Below are 20,131 nucleotides of genomic sequence, written 5' to 3'. Positions count from 1 at the left end.
ACAATCATCAAACAGAATATTACCATTGGAATTGCTTTGAGCATTATTCCATGAGCGGTGTTTTGCATTAAAATCACCAATAATGAAGAATTTAGACCTATGACGGGTAAGTTTCTGGAGGTCACCCTTGAGAAAATTCTTTTGCTGGCCTACGCATTGGAATGGCAAATAGGCAGCTATAAACGTAAGTTGTCCAAATTTTGTTTCAACAGAAACTCCCAAAGTTTCAAAAACTTTGGTTTCAAATGAAGAAAGAATTTTATGTTTGATTCGTCTATGAATAATGATGGCAACGCCACCACAGGGTCCATCAAGACGATCATTTCTATAAATCAAGTAATTTGCGTCCTTCTTAACCTTATGGTCAGGTTTAAGGAACGTTTCAGTTATAACGGCAATATGCACGTTATGAACTCTCAAAAAGTTAAATAGCTCGTCTTCATTATCTTTAAGAGATCGAGCATTCCAATTTAAAATGTTTAATGCTTTAAAATCCATTACTGAATTTTAAAGTCATGACAATATTATTTGCAAATTTTACTCCAGTTTGAATAGCATCAAACATGGAGTTAGATTTAAGCATATCAGAAATCATGTCAATTAATGAATTCTGTAAAAATTCCATTTTGGGGGCAGTAATGCTTCCTAAGTCAAAATTGTCAAAATTTCCGTTAGAACGTTGGTTAGTATTTTGATTTCTACCCGCTGCAATAGCAGCATAGGTAGCTCCATTAACTCGCTGAACATTGTTAGCAGCGAGGGGAGTAGGTACAGATGAAACATTTGAAGCAGGGGGGATATTTGTACCTACGGGTACGAATGTAGAATTTGTTCCTCGCTGACCGTTGTTAACAGCAGAGGAATTTGTACCTGGTCGGAAACGTGGAGCGTTTCCTACCTGACGGTTAGAACGAGATTGTAGGATCGCTTTGCGAGTCTTACATTCCCAAAAATTGGATTTGTGGTTTTCACCACAATTTGAACATTTGAATTTCTTAGGATCTTCCTTCACAGGACAGTCGTCCTTTCCGTGAGAGGAATCACCACAATTCATGCATTTAGCTGGCATGTAGCAATTTTTAGTTCCGTGACCCCATCCCTGGCACTTACGGCACTGGGTGAGGTTTTGGAAATTTCCTCCAGTCTTCCTGAAGTGTTCCCACTTCACTCGGACATGGAGCATAAGGCTAGCTTTTTCTAAGGCCTTAAGGTTGTTTAGTTCACTAGACTTGAAGTGAACTAAATAAAAATCATTAGAAATCCCGTTGCGCGAATCGCCAGGACGGGATTTCATTTTCATTTTGATTACTTGGAGTGGCACAACTCCAAGTAATTTTGCCAGTTCATCTTTGATCTGATCCAGGGATTCACCACTGGGCAGTCCTTTCATGACAACCTTGAACACACGTTCAGTTTTGGTGTCGTAAGTAAAAAATTTGTGCTTCTTCTCAGTAAGATACTTGAGAAGACATTTAAATCCGTCCAAGGTTTCAGCCAATACACGGCATTCACCCCGACGTCCAATTTGTAGTGAAAACTTAACTTTCACGAAATTCAAAAGTTCCATGCGAAGAGCATGGAAATCGGTAGTGGTTATCACAATAGGGGGAATCTTTTCCTTCTTGGCATTAAGCCGGGAAAGTTTACTAGAATTTTTCTTGGATGATGGATCATTCTCATCATCCGTGAGCAAATCAAATTGATTACTCAAATTAATTTCATCAGAAGGGGGGTCAAGAGTTTGCCCCTTTCTTTTGCGTTTAGGCGCCATGGCGGCAGTAAATTTTTATCCAAATCGACTTCCAAGCAGATTACTATAAGAATCTGAAGGATCGAAGAGGAATTTTCCAAATCGATATCCAAGAAGGATTACCTCGGGTAGGGCCCAAACAAGGATCGAAGAGGAATAAGAGTTGAACAAGGTAGAAATTTTTTACAGGTTGAGCACTGAAAAGTGCTGTTTAAATTTGTTGTAGCTTTAGGTAGTAGTAACACTTCCTTCAGCAAAAAGCAAATAGATCCGCACGGCAAGAGAGCACGATGCGGACTGAAAATGCTACGGTAATGTTTAAGTCAAGTATAATATCTCAATCGAAAAAGAGGTTGCTACAATTGACACAACAGTTGAGCAATAATTGAAAAATTATAAACATGCTGCAAATTTTACCAATCTTACTACACAGACAAACAGACATAACACATTGAATCTGTTTTACTGCCAAACATCGTCGTTTAAACACTTTCGCCATCTGTTGCGTACAAGCCTAAGACAAATCGTTTTATTTTGCATTTACAGCTCACTCACACGAACACAACATCAGAAATGAGCACTGATTTCGTTCGTTTTCACTTTGCTTCGATTTTCATCGTTGAACGCAGAAAGGATTACCTGAATGGTTGATTTTCGCAACAGATGTCGCTAGTAAAAAATGTTATATACAGAAAACGGAAAAATGTCGATTTTCACAAAATTGGAACCTTTTCGAATAAAGATTTGGTACTCTTAATAACTTTAATTTTTACTGAATCATTTTACCATTTTTTTCTGTTTTCGCTTCTAAAATAGATATTTTTGCAAAAAATGGGAAATCTTCATACATTATTTTTAAATAACTTTTTCCCCGTAGGAAGGTGGTACCATGCTGTTAGTAAGTTTAAGATCAAAACTGACAGCTTACAATAATCCGTTAAGCAAAATTAACAGCTGAACGTATCGTGTCTGATTCTGAGTGTAGTAGTGTGGATGATTCCTTAGGGGCAGATCATTTTTTGTAACAAAAAAAAGGGATTTTTAGCCATAACAAAATTAAATGCATCTTCTCAGTGCATTCGCTGAAATCCACACTCCTCACCCAAGAAAATTTCAATTGTTTAAACATTTAATTCGCTGCCAACGGATGTTCCAGGGAATTTCAACGACGCTTTGTCGTGTCGTCATTGGAGGAGTCTGCCCGATTTCGGAGAGGAGATTCTAGATGCTGCCAATGGAAGTTCGACAACATTTTTTCACTTTCTTGACTACCGAGCCTCCGCTCGATTTCAGTCTCGATGCCAACTGAAGCTCCTGGGAGCTTCGATGGATTTTCCCCTTATTCTTGGCGGAAGAGCTTCCATTCGGTTTCGGTGGAGATTCCCAACGGAAGTTCCAGGGAACTTTGACGATGTCTTCTCGGTGGATGATGCCCCGCATAATTCCTGAGAAAATCTTCGATGCTGTCAACTGAAGCTAAAGCAGAAGTCCCTCGGACGGATCCTTCCAACTCTCTCTGCGGATGAGCCTCCGCACGATTTCGGTGAAGATTTGCGATACTGCCAACTGAAGTTACAGGGAACTTCGACGGAGTTCTCTAGTGTTCTCGGCGGATTTCGGTTTTGATTTCCGATGCTGCCAAAAAATTGTTCCAGGGAAACTCGACTTAGTCCTCTTGCGTTCTCGGTGGAGGAGGTTTCGCAATACACTGGAGTCGCTTTTTACGCGGTTTTTTTTTACACGGTTTTTTTTTTACGCGGTTTTTTTTTACGCGGATTTCGGAATTTACGCGGTTTTTTTTTACGCGGATTCCGGAATTTACGCGGTTTTTTTTTACGCGGATTTTGGTTTTTTTTTACGCGGATTTCAGAATTTACGCGGTATATCGCTTTTTACGCGGTTTTTTCTTACACGGTCTTTTTTTACTCGGTTTTTTTTTACGTGGATTTCGGAATTTACGCGGTTTTTTTTACGCGGATTCCGGAATTTACGCGGTTTTTTTTTTACGCGGGACGTATCACCCGCGTAAAAAGCGACTCCAGTGTATTCCGGGGAAAATATCCGACGCTGCCAACGAAATATCCAGTTAATTTATACAGAGTCTTCTGGTGTTCTCGTTTGAGGAGCCTTCATGCGACCGGTGAAGATTTTCGATGCTGCCAGCGGAAGTTCCAGGAAATTTGAAAGAAGTCCTCTCGCATTCTCGGAGGAGCCTCCACTCGATTTCGGTGGAGATTTCTGAAGCTGTGGAAGCTCCACAACCGAGAACGCAAGAAAACACCGTTTAAAGTCCCTGAAACCCTCGCTGGCAGCATCGGAAATGTCAATTGAAATCGTGCAGAAGCTCTTCGACTGAGAACGCGGAAAAAAATACGTTGAAATTATTTGCAACCGTTGGCAGCATCGGTAATCTCCACCGAAATCGTGTGGAGCTCGCCCAACAAAAAACGCGAGAAAACTCCGTTTAACTCTAATAAAACAAATACCATACCCGATCGATAACCCAGATAATAGAACTATTCGCGGGGTGCGACACATCTAAATCTCAAGTTTGTCAAAAAATCTCACGATAGCGAATCAATCTACGAAAAATCTTTTTTAATCTCTTGCATCTAAATCCATCTATTCGCATCGCTTTCTATCTTTTTGTAGGAAATCTTTAAAATCGTCATCAATCTTACTTCTATCTAATAAGTGTGCGCACATCTCATAACCATTAAAGCCATTTTTCCTGCATCTTAGATACAGTCGCTCCCCTCGGAGCTATTCCACAGATGGTTTGGATGATACCCTTAAAACGTCGTAAAGTAAAATAACCATACACAATTTATTATGGAATTTCTCTGGAGCCTCCGTTGGCAGCACTGTGCAAAACCTCCTCCACCAAAAACGCTAGAAAACTCTCTGAAACTTCCGTTGACAGACTCGGGAATCTTCATCGAGAACGCGAAAACAATTCGTCGAAATTCCCTGGAACATACTGGAACCTCTGTTGGCAGCATCGGAAATCTCAACCGGAATCGTGCGGAATCTCCTCCATTGAAAACTCCGTTTTAGCTCACTGGAACCTCCGTTGGCAGCACCGAAAATCTCAACCAAAATCGCCCGGAACCCTCTCCACCGAAAACACGAGAAAACTTCGTTGAAAGTCCCTGGAACTTCCGCTGGCAGATTCGGAAACCTCCACCGAAATCGTGCAGAACCTCCTCCGCTGAGAACGCGAAAAAAATTCCGTCGAAATTCCCTGAAATAGTAATAGCACCTGCTGAGCATCAGAAACCGCCATCGAAATTTCCTAGAAACTTCGTTGGCAGCATTTAGCATCAAATGTATCAATATGATCCATTTATGCCTTTTCCATTCATTTCAATGGCGATCCAAAAAATATTGCTTCGCGCTCCATCTAGCGTTGAAAAAGATCAGCAACAATCATTCAATTTACAATCGAGGGGCGCGAATATAGCACTTATTACAAAAGTAAAAGTCAAATTATTTGCATCAATTACCTTTCGTATATTGCATTGAAATTTGTCTTGAAAGACCTTTTCAGCGCTGGATGGTGCGAAGCAATGGTGCGAAGCAAACTTAAATCACGTTTTTCTTGGACTGACGAACAACCAGTGATGCCTTGGTCTAATGAAAAAATTTCATCTTGGCTGATTTTCTGTTTTGACGTAGGATTACGTCTTTCGGCAACATATAGGGGGTGCAATTTCAAAAAACTAAAATCAACCGCATTACGAAAAGTGGTCAGGTTTTGACCACATATAACTCTGTCAATAGTGGATGGATTTCAATTCTAAACAAGCCAATCGATTGGAAATCTTACTACGAATGTGCTAAAATGAACACTTTATCAATTTGCGATAGGTCACTACTGAAAATTACACAAATGTCCAACTTATGCAATGGTGATCAAAATTATCACCGATTGCATACAAAAAGCGCTTTCCCTAACATAGATTTCAAAATCAAATTCCATACGGTCTCACTGAACGGTGCTTATTCAATCACCGTGTGTGGTGGTTTCCGGTCGGTCGTCATCAGCAGCAGCAGCAGCAGTGCTTTCGGCGCGTGGTGTTGAACATTGTTCTCCAGTACTCAACGAAAAGCTGCCGGTAAGCAGCGAGCTGCAGCCCACATGAGCGTCCATTCACCGAAGAAGGAAGAAGCCGCACGGCTACTGATTGAAATCAGAAGCTCTTCGTGAGTCGCTGTGGTTCATCTATGCCAAGTTCGTCACCCTCGTTCCAAACAACATACAGCTCACCAGCCTCATCTGTGTTGAACACCCTAATAGCTCAGTATTACCAACAATCAATTCGAAACTAACGATTTTAAATTGGCTTACTACTTGACTATCCTATTGGTCCCAAGCAAATCGATTAACGTATCCCATTCTAGTATAAATTTCAGTACTACACTATGTTTGTTTTGATTCGCTATGAAAGTTTGACAGATAAAATGAGGGGTTCGTGGATTTTCCTATGTTTCGAGGGGTGCATCGATTAGCTTGGGACCGAAGATAGTACCAGAGCTGAGTCAAAAAGTTGAGGTCGTTTCTTCGGGACCTTCTGGTCTTAGAGTTACCTCTATGGTATTACTCAACCATCACGGCAAAACGGTCCTTTTCAGGACCACCATAAATTTCTTAAATAGTATTTTCCGGACATTTGCCAAGGTCATCAATCGGATGTCAGTTTCCATATGTTTAAATCTAACATACCATGTATTTTTAAAGCAACATTGGGGGTGCAATTTCAAAAACCAAAGTCGGTCATGGCATGAAAGGGGTCTGATTTTGATCCAGAAATGATGGATTTTAATTCTTAATACGCCAATCGATAGGAAATTTTTCTACGAATCTGTTAAAATTAAGACTTTATCATTACTCAAACTGTCGCTATTGAAAATTGCCCGCATGTAATTAAAATTATCACCGATTGCCTGCGAAAAGCACTTTCCCTAACACAGATTTCAAAATTGAATTCCATCCGGTCTCCCCGAGCGGTGTTCATTCAAGCATTTTCGTCGTAAAACAAAGGAAGAGGAAAATGTTTTAACCTTTTCTGATTAATTTATCTATCGTAGGTGCTTGAAACCATCATCCACATGGATCCGGCAGATGTTTCCACATATTTTTGTTAAGAAATTTTAAGATTTTTAAAACTGCCCCAGTGGTTATGATCTTCCGGATTTTTAATGTAGTGTTAATTGAGCTGTAAATCTGTCCGAATATGTGAAAAATAATAAAATAAGAAGCCTCCCGATGGAAATATGCACGATATACATACAAATATGCGTTATTAAGAGATGTGAAAAAATGTAATTTTGCTGTAAACAAATAGTTTGGTTGACGTTTCCTTTCATAATCACCAATCGCACTCTACATTGGTAGAAACAGCCTATAGGAATCAATTTTTTTAGCAAAAATTCCATGCGTTTTGTACACGTAACGATTATGCGTAATTTTGTCATCAGAAAAGGATGTGTTTCCGTGATGGGAAAAATGGTTTCCCTAACACAGTCGCCGAATATTGATACCGAGTACGTAATCCTATGTCAAATCTACGGTCGTGTCTTGGATGCAACCTCTTACTTTTTCTTTCTGTCGACTGCTTTAATGGCTAACCATAAGCTATCAGTTCAAAAAAAAACATAAAAATACTGATAGCACAGACAGCAGATATATATATTTCCTTGGAATATCGTCAAAGAACTCACTAACGACATCTCGCGAGTTATTCGTGGATACAAAGCTTGCTTGTCGAAGTGCCCGTGTCGCAACAGCCAGAGGCAAATGAAGCATTACTTAAACTTTTTTGACTAGATGCTCCCAACGACCAACCATTTATAAATGAAAAAAACAACGAGATGTCCACGTTTCATCAATTTATTGGATGGTTCTGAATCATCTTGCCCCTTGAATGCCACCCAGTAGGCCTGGTTCTTTTGCCATATGTTGCGCATCTCTAATGTGTAAAATATACCAAATAGACAAGGCAAATGATGAAGGTACATATATCCTTCATTTTCCAGGATGCTTTCATAAGCTGGTTGTGTTGGTGTTAGATTAGATTAGATGTAGTGAGATTGTGTCTGTAGTAGAAAAGTGGTCTTGTTAAAAAAATTGTATGCAGCTTAACGAACTGTAAGAGATAAAAATTCATTGGGTGTCTACTAAATGAGATTTTATCAACACAGATAAGTAGAAAAAAACATTCGGAATGCTGTTCATATATGACGTTGCTGTTTGGGCGTTTGAGATTTGAAGACAGATCTTGTTCTTCTTCTTCTTCTTCTTCTTCTTCTTATTCTTCTTCTTCGCATTTCAAGCTTATTGCTTATCGCATATTAGCTCATTGCGTGCTCTCAACTTACTGTTCTGGATGCACTTCCACAGTTATTAATTGAGAGCTTTCGATGCCTGTACCATTTTTGCATTATTAGTATAATTGTGTGGCAAGTACAATCATACTCTATGCCCGGAGAACCCGAACCAATCATACTCTATGCCCAACCCGAAAAATTGCTACATCGGACCGGGAACCGAACCCAGCCACCTCCACTATGGTCTTGCTTTGTAACTGCATCCATACCGACTGAGCTAAGACCCCGTTTTATTCACAGTTTTCCCGATATCCCGATTAACTGGTCACCCTGCTTCCAGGAAAAAATAGGGTATTATTTATACTATCTTAAATCGCCGGTAGAACGTCGTTCCAAAAACCGATTGACCTAAGGGAGGCTCGACAGATGGCGGTAGTGTTTTAAGATAATGTTTCACAATGAAAACATAAAATCATTATCATTATACCTATTATGTATATTACTCAAGAGGTTAGCTATCAAGACTTCATTTTATGTCTACTACCAAAAGTTCGACATGAAACTGATTAGATTTTGAAGAAATTCTCTGTCATTGCTTTCTCATCCGATGATAGTGACAGAAGTACTTTTGTAAAAATTGTGTAAAATACTCCGTTTTAAATTACATTTGACCTGCTTCAAAACTCTTATATACTTCCAGTGCAATTTTCGCTTCAAAATAATCAGTTTCCTCTGGAAAAGTTTACGAAAATTAATTAGAATGCTCCCAGCGGGAAACTAATTTTCCATAATCCATTCATTTTCCGCGGAATTTTATGCGCTTGTTGGTAACTTTGGTTTTCAGTTTATGATCGAGCGCTCTGATGACGGAAACTTTTCTGCCTGCAGCGGAGCACGGATTAATCAACTAACGAAGTGTACGTACACTGCATCCGTAGCGAACTGTAATCGTGATTGCGTTGCCTTCATCAACACTGTGGCCATTTGTTCCTAACTTGACCATATGCAGTTGAACCACAATAAAAAGCTTGCTTAAACAAACGACGGGCTCGGGAAGCAAAGAACTTTCCTCCATTCTCTAGGTCAACATTTTGACCATTCCGTGCACATTTTTGACACTAACAACCCCCAGAGCGAACTGCCTAAGGTCCGCGTCGCGTCTGTTCACGTTGATGTGTATACTTTTCCTCATTTGTTTAGCTTTTTACCATCGGCAGCCGGCAAAGCAAACTCGGAAATAGCAGGGTGAATTTAGTTTGGCTGTTTTTGCTCCCCTCTGCTCCAGCCAGACTGGTTCCGGCTCCACAGTGTTGTTTAGCAGGACGCATCCGTTGCAAAATGTTTCTCATAACTGTTGTTCCACTAATTTTCGTGCAACTTTCAACCAGCATCGCAGCAATTCCGCCACCGCGTTAGAAGTGAGTGTATGAATGTTTGTGTTTGTTGCCAAAAGTGCAATGTTTGGACGTATATCAAGCTAAACTGCAACTCGAACTGCTTCGAGCAGCAACACGTGTGGGATGGTGTTGTTTGTTCATAGCTTTAATAGAGATTTTGTGCTGTTCTGGTATGTGATGGTCTCGTAAAGTGAATAAAGGGCTTCTGCTGGAATAATTTGTAAAGTGCTGTTGGATGTTATTTAGGTGAATGCTCCTATTTTGGGGCCAAAGGGTAATTCGCTTCATTTAGTCCCATATTTTTAAAAATTATCGAGGAAAACTACCCACTACAACATAGAAACCAAACTTTACAGTATAACATAGAAACCATTACAAATGCTTACAAGCTCCCCCCATACTATATCAAAATCATTTGATCGAAACCCGTTAAGCAGATGGGTCACTAGGCTGGACTTGAATACTTGAGAGATTGAACTGTGCAGACAGGCTTGTTATTTTCTCATACGTTGAGCGCATAGAGCAAACTTTACAAACTGAGTAGAACGATTGCACAGCTTCATGAAAACACATTCAAATTGAGGCAAACAGAAAACGAAGCGGAGAAAGAGTGGGGCGCTTAGATAAAGTTTTTCTCTTCAATGAATGAGAAGCTTTTGAATTTGCTCCCGGTGACGAATGACGTAGAAAAGTAGCAAAAGGTAAAAACAAAAAAAAATTTTAAACGGGATTCGCATCAAGGATTCTGGAATCCATATCTAACCAGTTAATCCAGGCGACGCTTGCTGGAACACAGTGGTAAAAAACAAATAACAAGCATGTATCAGGGTGGCAAGTAAACCAGGAAAATCGGGAAAAAGTCGGGAATTTATTTGCACCAGGAAAAACCGGGAAAAAACAGGAATTTTATAAGTCCACCAGGAAAATAATCTTGTTTGTATAATTTAAATAGGATTTAAATTTTATGTTTGTCAAAGTTTCTTTTTAAAATCAGGTCAAAACTAACCATTTTGTTCAAGCTAAATCTTTCACACAACTAAACATTGATGAACAAAATTTACCCTGAGAATGTAGTAAATTATTTTGTATTTATTTTTAATTTAATTTTTTTCTCGAATCAATTGCATGTATGATTTGTGCTTAATTGATAGCAGACTTAAGCAGTGTCGACGCGTAACTACTTTGAAGTACCTGTTCAACATGTTCAATAAAAAAGTTCTATTTTTAAAAACTTCAGATAAGGCCTTCGAACTTCATGCAAGTTCTACAAAATTCGGGAAAGTCTTACAAGTTCAGGGAAATCCTGTGAACTACTGGGATGACCTACGACGGTCAGGAAATCTCTCCGAACCTTCAAAGAAGTTCTACAAATTTCAGAGAAGTCTTACGAACTTCAGGGAAGTGCTTTAATCTTTGGGGAAAAACTATGAATTTTACAGAATATTCTACAGATTTAATGTAACTTTTACGACATTTAGGCATTACTTTAAACTTAAGGATAATCCTATGACACGTATGGATTTTTTTCCGAGCTTCAGAGAAGTCTTCAATACTCTTGGGAAGTCCAAGCTCAAAAAAGTTCCTAGAACTTCCGAGAAGTCGATTGAACTACAGGTAGTCCTACGAAATTCATGGGAGCTCTCCAAACTTCAAGCAATTTCCAAGTAATTAAGGGAAGACCCACAAACTTTTGGAAAACCCTTCGATATTTAAAGCCTAATGAACTTCAGGGAAGCTCTTCTAAATTTAGGGTCCTCATATATTCAGTTAAGTCCTTTAAACTTCAGGGAAGTCCTCAGATCTTCGAGAAAGTTCTTCGAACTTGAAGGAAGTCTTACGAACTTCTGAGAATTTCTACGAACTTCGTGGTACTTCTACGATATTTAAGAAATTCCTATCAATTTCGAAAAACTTCGAACTTCGGGGAAGTCCTAAGATCTAAAAAAAAGTGCTTCGGGGAAGTCCAATGAAATTCAGGCAATACAAACTTCAATGAACTTTTCAGGAAAGACCTTAACGCTTCAGGAAAGTTCTGCGAACTTTAGGGAGTTTCTATGAACTTGAGCAGTCAGTCTTTTTAATAATAAGAGTTATTAAACCAGCGTTGTTTATGCAATCTTTTAATCATATGATTTTGAAATCATGTTGTAATCAAAATTTCAAATAAGATCCTTAATCGTTGACAATTTGCGGAAAATTTAAACAAACTGGAAATCCGTAAAATTGTTAGAAGCAAAGGTTTGTTTAAAGAGTCCTCATTCATATCACACTTCGCAATTTCACCTTGAGATAAACTAGCCCGTTGGCTGAAAATCTAAATAATAAAGTTAAAAAAAATCGCAGTTTTCTAAATTTCAGACATTAGATAGGGCTCCGCGCTAGTCCGTCTCAGCTTTTCTTCATCATACACCCCTAAAATCGCTCATTTTACGGGTTATCGCAAATGTTTCAGTGTCAATCGTAATTAATCTTGTAAGCAAAGATGTTTTTGCAAAAACATGAGTGAAAACGCTTTGCTATTATAGTTTTAGCACATAGAACGGAAATAGGCGCCATGTACGACGAAGTAGCGCGACTCCCTACTAGCTTCTTTACAGCAAACAATCAGATAAAGATTTCACGGGCATTCACAAGAACCTTAATACCTATTTTGGTTTGTGAAATTCCGCATTGCGCGAAGAACGATGGTACAAGGATTCACTTTATTTTTTTATTAAAAATTGTTTTTTAAATACATGGTTTTCGAAACCAGGAAATTTTTAAATCATTGACCAGGAAAACCAGTAAAAAACGAAGAATTTCAAAATGGAAATCCTTGAACCATCGCATCAATCGGATTCAATAAACCAGTTTCTTAAAACAAATTGTGGTTTCCTCAGCTTTTTGTACATTGAAGAGGCCATCCGAACAGCCGTCCTCAGTTTTAAAGAGGAAATTCGAAGCAAAACGGTATTGAAAACTGAGTGAAGTTTGAATATTACTCATTTCTTTTTCTGCTCTGAGGTGGATCCATCCCTTTGTGCAGGGATGAATCGCTCTTTTGAGCAGCTTTCATAACTTTTTAATATAGAAAGCTAACGTTAAGTTAAAAAAAATATCAGATACTCCATCTAAAAATAGATCAAACATAAAAAGTAAAAGGTTTTATCCAAGACACGACTGTAGATTTGACGCAGGATTACGTTCTCGGTATCAATATTCGGCGACTGTGTAAGGGAAACCATTTTTCCCATCACGGAAACGCCTCCTTTTCTGATGACAAAATTACGCATTTTCGTGTACAAAACGCATGGAATATTTGGTTTATTCAATAGATAAAAAAAATTCGAGATTTTTTTGCTTTTGTCTAACGTCCTGGAGAAAACCTAACCTTAATTCGAAGTGTTTCTGGTAAATGTGGTATTCGGTCATTGTGCGAATTTTTATGTACCACTTCAATACTGTTACGCATTTGATCACAAACGTTTGGTTGCTGGGTACAGTATCAAAGAGCTTTGAGTGTAATGAGCGGTTGAGAGCAGCCTTGATAGCTAGCTGCTTGCGGGAAGCCTTTCGTTGTGTACTGTAGAACACCACCACTCACCACACGTGGTGCTTGTATTAACACCATTCGGTGAGACCGGATCGAATTCAATTTTTAAATCTGTGTTAGGGAAAGTGCTTTTCGCAGGCAATCGGTGATAATTTTGACTATCATAGCAACAGTTGCACATTCGCGAAATTTTCAATAGTGAAATTTTAAGTAATGATAAAGTCTTAATTTTAAGAGATTCGTAGGAAAATTTCCTATCGATTAAGAATTGAAATCCATCATTTCTGGATCAAAATCAGACCACTTTCATTCCGCGACCGACTTTGGTTTTTGAAATTGCACCCCCAATGTTGCCTTAAAAATACATGGTATGTTAGATTTAAACATATGGGAACTGACATCCGATTGATGACCTTGACAAATGTCCAGAAAATACACTTTAAGACATTTATGGTGGTCCTGAAAAGGACCGTTTTGCTGTGATGGTTGAGTAGTACTGAGCTATTATTGTGTTCAACACAGATGAGGCTGGTGAGCTGTATGTTGTTTGGAACGAGGGTGACGCGCTTGGCATAGATGGCCCACAGTGACTTACGGAGAGCTTTGAAATCTGTGTTAGGAAAGCACTTTTTGCGGGCAATCGGTGATAATTTTGATCACCATGGCATCAGTTGGACATATGTGTAACTCTCAATAGTGACCTATTGAAAATTGATAAAGTGTTCATTTTAGCAGATTCGTAGAAAAATTTCCAATCGATTGGCTTGTTTAGAATTAAAATCCATCAGCTATTGACAGAGTTATATGTGGTCAAAACCTGACCACTTTTCGTAATGTGGTCGATTTTGGTTTTTTGAAATTGCACCCCCTATATGTTGCCGAAAGACGTAATCCTACGTCCTAAAAAATTTGCACCTTTGAGCCACACTTCGTGTTTTCACTGAAGATTCACTAGGGTGCGCACTCGAGTGAACTTTTAGTGAAAACACAGAATGTGGCTCTACGATTTGAAGTTTTATCGGAAGAATAATAGCATTAAATCTATCTATTGTAGCATGCATTAATTGAAAATTGGACCTGATGTTAGTTTAGAGTGATCCATCCCTGAAATTTGAAATTGTATTGTATAAATATGTACAGTCAAGTCTTCACAACTGTATAAGCAGATATCGAGTTATAGAACCATAGTGAATTAATTTCCTTTGGGTTTTGCGTTCTTCAAATTGATTATTATATGATTCTATGTCAAAACTCGACGAATACTTGACAAAATTTGTGATCATGGGAAATTTTGTACTATGAAAAATCTCCAATATTTTGTGAGTATGATAAAACTTAAAGTTTCAGGAACATTGATCATTTTAAATTCCGGAAATTGGGAAATTTTTATGATCCTATTACAGTTATACCATAGAGGTAACTCTAAGACTAGAAGGTCCCGAAATAACGTGCTCAACTTTTTGGCTCAGCTCTGGTACTCTCTTCGGTCCCAAGCTAATCGATTCACCCCTCGAAACATAGGAAAATCCACGAACCCCGCCATTTTATCTGTCAAACTTTCATAGCGAATCAAAACAAACATTGCGTAGCACTCGAATTTCGACTAGAATGGGGTAATCGTTTGCTTGGGACCAATAGGCTAGTCAAGTAGAGAGCTAATTTAAAATCGTTAGTTCAATAGTCATTTTCTCGCAAATATCAACTCAATCACTCAAATCAATACACAAGAGATGGGGATTGTTCCCTCTGTCCGATGGTATTGTTATTTTACTTGATTGAAATATCGTTGGCGAGAAATCGGCAATGGAAATGAAAAGTGACAGTTACGTTATATCGAAGTATAACTGTACGGAAATAAATACATGAGCGACTCTTCAATATCTAGGTTGTGGAAGAAAATCAAAACTCCTGGATTGGGGTATCATGATGTAGGAAATTATAAAAAATCTCAATCTTAAAAAAACTGTGTAAATCTCAAGCGTGGAAAAAATCTAAATGAAAAATTTCAACAGGAAGAAGATTTATGAATGCGTTATAGAATTTTTTTCACTATCTCGGGTTTACAAAAAAACAATCCAAGCGATGTTTGATAATATCTTAGACGTAGGACTACGTCTTTGTGAACTATACTGGGGTGTAAATCAAAAATTTGTGTAACGAAATAGTGTCAGGTTTTAAATGCTTATAACTTGTTCATTTATTGATGAATTAAAATTATTTTCACACACTTTGATTCGGAATTGATGTAAGATTTGTTTGGTATGACAATTATAGTAATTTATCATCAGTAAACTATTGAAAATTGATCAAACCTTTAGGTCGTCATTAACCAATCACGTGCTCGCTTGCTATGCTATCGATAAAACAGAGAGAGACAACCGGTTGCGAGGTTATAAAAGAGCGTACCTGTACGTTTCGATTAAGAGAGTCTAACGATATGACCGTTGTCACATCGTTAGACTCCGTACATGGCCGAAGAGACTAATTTAAAATTGAGTAGAATTTCTCGCACAATAGTAGAAAGTGAGTAAAATTTTCCTCAAAAATCTGCTTGAAACAAAGAAATGTTTATGAGTACACTAGTACACGGCCAATAAGATTAACTCAAAACTGTGTCGGATTTGACTACAAATTTGCAAAAAAGGGGTAACTTAGTGGATGAGTAAATTTTTCCTCGCTTTTCTACACCCAACCGGGGGGATGTAAGATTCGCTTACAATTATGTGGGATTCATCATCAGAGGATGTTAGTGGAGACCGCATGAACCGAGGATGCGATATACCTAGCTGCTGTCCAATGCAAGAAAATTGGAGACCGAAAAATGTAGAGTATATTAGAGAGACTGAACTCGAACCACGAACGTTGCGATTATCAGACCTGTGCTTTCTCCACTGCTCTCTCCATGCTTCTGAATATGGATAGCCTAAAAGCAAACACGAAGCGCTCATTTTCTCGTGTGCGTCGATCTGCAATGTTCTACGATGTGCGTCGTTCTACAAGCTTACTGGTATGGTCGAAAGCGTAGATAGAACACGGAATAAAAAAGACAAAAAACCATTACATCGCCTGCATGGTCAATTTCTAACATTCGTTGTGATGTTCATGAACAGAGGATGATAGGAAACGGAACTAACATTCATTGTAATAGATTTTTGCTTTGCGTGTAGGAAAAACTCTTTGAATACCGTAGAATCATCGGTTGGAAACTAACGATTTAAAATTGGCTCACTTCTTGACTAGCCCAAGCAAATCGATTAACGTACCCCATTCTAGTCGAAATTCTAGTACTACACTATGTTTGTTATGGTTCACTATGAAAGTTTGACAGACAAAATGAAGGGTTCGTGGATTTTTCTATGTTTCGAGGGGTGCATCGATTAACTTGGGACCGAAGAGAGTACCAGAGCTGAGACAAAAAGTTGAGCACGTTTTTTTCGGGACCTTCTGGTCTTAGAGTTACCGCTATGGAAGAATCCCGTTGAATAGTTGAAATTGCAATTAAACGGCACTCACTTTGAATTTGTTTAACGGGTATCCCTACAATGGCCAATGGCGCTACGCAATTTAATGCAATTGTGAGTTGAATTCGACTCAGGTAATGAGCTAGTTTCATCGGCCGTGTAGAATGGGTAAATTTTTCTCGATTTTCGTCATATCCGAGCAGAGTTTTGAGGAAAATTTGACTCACTCAGTGAGTAACCCCACTTTCACGATTTTAAGTGGTTAGAACTGGTGACCTTCCAGGGTAAACAGTTATTGAAAACAAATATCTTTACTTCCTACAAGGGCGCAAAGGGTAATTCTAAATGAGTAATCAGTTCCAAATTTACCATTACATCACTGGGTTGCGGTCTTCATAAAATCTGTTCAGATGCATAAGGCCTATTGGAAGGTGAACAGTTGAGTTCAGAATTCGTCTTCCAGGTGACACCAATAAATTATTTGCTTAACTTGACATCTTGACTAGACAGAAGGTTTCTGTCTTTGGAAAAGTTATTCAAGCGAAAGAGATTTATAGTATACCATAGTATACATATTGCTTTAACTTGCTACTTCGACTAGATAGATAGTTAGATAGATAGATAGTTTTTTGCGAGATGATCGTATGAGATCGATTCGTCATTTGGCGTGGAACTGCTCAAAAGTCTTCAATCGAGTAAAAACTTCCCTCAGGGATCCAAATACTTTAAACACAATCATCTACAATAAAAATGAAGAATTCCCCGGTTTGTTTACCGCTTGACACACAAAATAGTACCATGAACAATCAGGACAGCATGTGGATTAAAGACCAATCCATCATTTAAAAGTGACCTCACAGAGAAGTAGCCATCCAAATCGCATGCACATAAACTATTCTCGCCCATGAACCCATAGCCTTGCCTGTGCATACCAACCTTGGCAATCATATTGATAAAAATTTAATCGTAAATCCAATCAATTTGCGAAACACAGCTGCTGGATTCCATCATAAATTATCGCAGAATTCCATCCGTCCTTCCATATTTTGATTGGCATTGAGAGTAATTGTGCACATTCTTTTTCCCTTCCTTCCACCAACCCCCTACAGGACGTCCTCCGGGAGAAGCAGAACCACATCGAACAGCTGATGCGAGAGCGGGAAATTGATCGGGAGGAAATTGCCAGCCAGACAATCATGTACCAAAAGAACGTGCAACAGGTAACACAGTGTAGGGAGGGATAGGGCGAAATCCCGAGCCGGATGAAATACCTATCCTATGGGAGAGAAAGTGACCGACAAACTGATCATGGGGACGCTTGGTTGAAATTTGATTTCTATTTTTTAATCATTATCATCAGTGGGTTTTATAATCATTTGACCGGATTTCAATTTCCATTTTAGCGTGACACCGACAGCGAAATTGGCCGTTGGGCCGATTTGGTACGCCGGCGAGCCCTTCGGATTGCCGATTTGAGACGCGAATTCCAAGGCTGGCACGGAAATCACGAACGGCACTGCATTCTTCATGATGTTCTGCTGGCTTGAGTTGAGGAACGAGTGACGGTTGAAGGATGCTGAAATGGAAAATTAAAAACGTGTAGAGCAAATAATGAACCGAACAGCGGAAGAGAATATGGCAGAGCACGAACCTGTGATCCAAGAAAGGCAACAAGGCGGCATCAAACCGTGGAATAAGTAATGAAACGTATTTTTCATTCAACGGTGGACGACGATGAAGATGATTCCGGATCCTAACAGCGGATGATTATTGTATGATGTTTTATGCACTGCTGCTACCAGAAGCTTCTAGAGCTTGAGCAATAAAGATTACATTACCTTGCTTTTGTTTTATTCTACGATTTATTTGAGTAGCTTGTAAGAAACGGTTAATGTTTAAATAACTGTATTATTAGACGATAAGGCTTGTCAGTTTTGTTCGCTGTTCTGTTGTTTTTTTTAGTTTTCATCAAAATTAAATCTATTGCCCAAGTACTGACATATCGTTTTATTGCCATTCCTTCCCGCTCTCTTAGATACAACGGGATCACCGTTGTATTCTAAATCATTCGGAAAATCTCAACAGCATCCATTACAGAATGGGACCAACCTGATGGCAGCACATTTTGTTGCTTTATTTGCAATTTCCGTTTTTACGATTTCTTTTCTCTGCCGTCGTCGTCGTCTGCGCCGGTTGTTACATCGGTCGGTTGGTCAAATGGCAATCTCATAAACCGCAACAGCAGCCAGGCAGCGGTTCCGTTGCTGCTGCAGTGCGTGGTTACTTTTTCTTTGCTCTTTATTACATCCTGCCGGGTGTTTGTGCGGCTACGCTACAACCATGGGCGCCTACTTTGAGGGAGTACGGGACGTTCCGAGATATCCCGAAATATCTTGTTGAACAATTTTCCACCAAATAATCATTCCACTAGTGGTGTCTATCTGATCGAATATCAGTTAAATTTTGAATTTTGTTAAATTTTAGATAGTAATTATTCCTGTACATTGGTTACGCCTATTTTAATTGATTGCTTATGCAATTATGAAAATTTTAATGCGTGATGGGGATCAGCAACATATGAAAAACGGTCGCTTCTCCGGAATCTAATCTGAGGGCCCGGGTTGGCCAATGTGGTCCTGAACATTTATCATGGTTATTGTTTATTGATTTATTTGATAAGGCTCAACCGAATTAACTTTACAGAGCCGAGGATTCTTGGTCACTTTACAATACATCTTAAAACTATAGTCAAAAGGTACAACACAAAAAGCCTCCTCCATACGAACTGGAGCCGCTTCCAGTAGTTTCATTGTATGGCAAATTTTTGTACGCCAACGAGGGTCAGAGCGCGTCCATTGCAACAATGGACGCAAAACGTGGTCAGCACTCACACACTCATCACGAAACGGTTGCTTTCCAAAGTCGACGACGCATCGACCGAAAGAACTGCTGATGAAGAACAATGAGGAGGACCACACAATGGTTGCTGCCGAGAAAACAGACGATCGCGTAGCATACATCGAGAGTGGCCTGCTTTTTTCGACAGCCGAGTGAACACTGTTATCATAGCTATTGGGTGATTGTTTATGAAATTTTGAAAATTTTGATGTGCCGCATGACAGGATTTTGTGCTACATAAAAACCGGCCACTTTCCCCGAGGCCTCCGGCTCCGAGGGGGGCGACACATCTAAAATCTTCTTTGATTTCTCGCATCGGCTTGCATCGCGCATCATCTTTTTGTAGGAAATCTTCATCAATCTTCTTTCTATCTACTCAGGGTGCGCGCAGCTAACCACAACAAAACACAATTTTTCCTGCATCTTAGATAGAGTCGCCCCCCGTCCTGCTCCTATTCAGCATTTCACAGGGTGAACATTGTGGCCCTGGATAGTTAGCATGGTCATTGCACAGTGGTCCAGAATCGAAATTAAGCAAGAATAGTAGCCCTAGTGCTTTTGTTATAATAGGGGAAATGGCTCTAATGTTGGCCTATGGATGTAAGATTAGGCCCATCGCTAAAAATCTGCTATTTATCAATTTTAACTAGATGAACGCGTCATTGTGACGGTACTAATGGATATTTTTGGTCGCTATTGAAAATTTAGTCGATTGCTGAATGTATATACGGGCCTCAAATTAGGGGCATTTAGGCCGACATTA

The 20,131-nt window shown here is 39.1% G+C and overlaps 1 protein-coding gene across 10 annotated transcripts in view; it reads left to right on the top strand.

Moving 5' to 3' along the window:
• The window catches only part of CLIP-190 (Cytoplasmic linker protein 190), a 289,367-nt gene that overhangs the window by 224,360 nt on the left and 44,876 nt on the right, over window positions 1-20,131 (top strand). For 8 of the 10 annotated variants that reach the window (XM_065217808.1, XM_065217810.1, XM_065217812.1 and 5 more), the window contains one exon: window positions 17,580-17,690. In XM_065217808.1, coding sequence (XP_065073880.1) covers window positions 17,580-17,690 — 111 coding nt within the window. Of the gene's footprint in view, window positions 1-17,579; window positions 17,691-17,873; window positions 18,465-20,131 lie in introns of those variants that run through there. The other 2 variants (XM_065217817.1, XM_065217816.1) reach the window with 1 other exon arrangement.

The sequence above is a fragment of the Ochlerotatus camptorhynchus genome, unplaced genomic scaffold, assembly GCF_037179485.1.
Source record: "Ochlerotatus camptorhynchus isolate MF236.1 unplaced genomic scaffold, CSIRO-AGI_Acam_v1.1 ptg000080l, whole genome shotgun sequence".
NCBI lineage: Eukaryota > Metazoa > Arthropoda > Insecta > Diptera > Culicidae > Ochlerotatus > Ochlerotatus camptorhynchus.
This window is presented reverse-complemented; position numbering and strand designations above follow the sequence as displayed.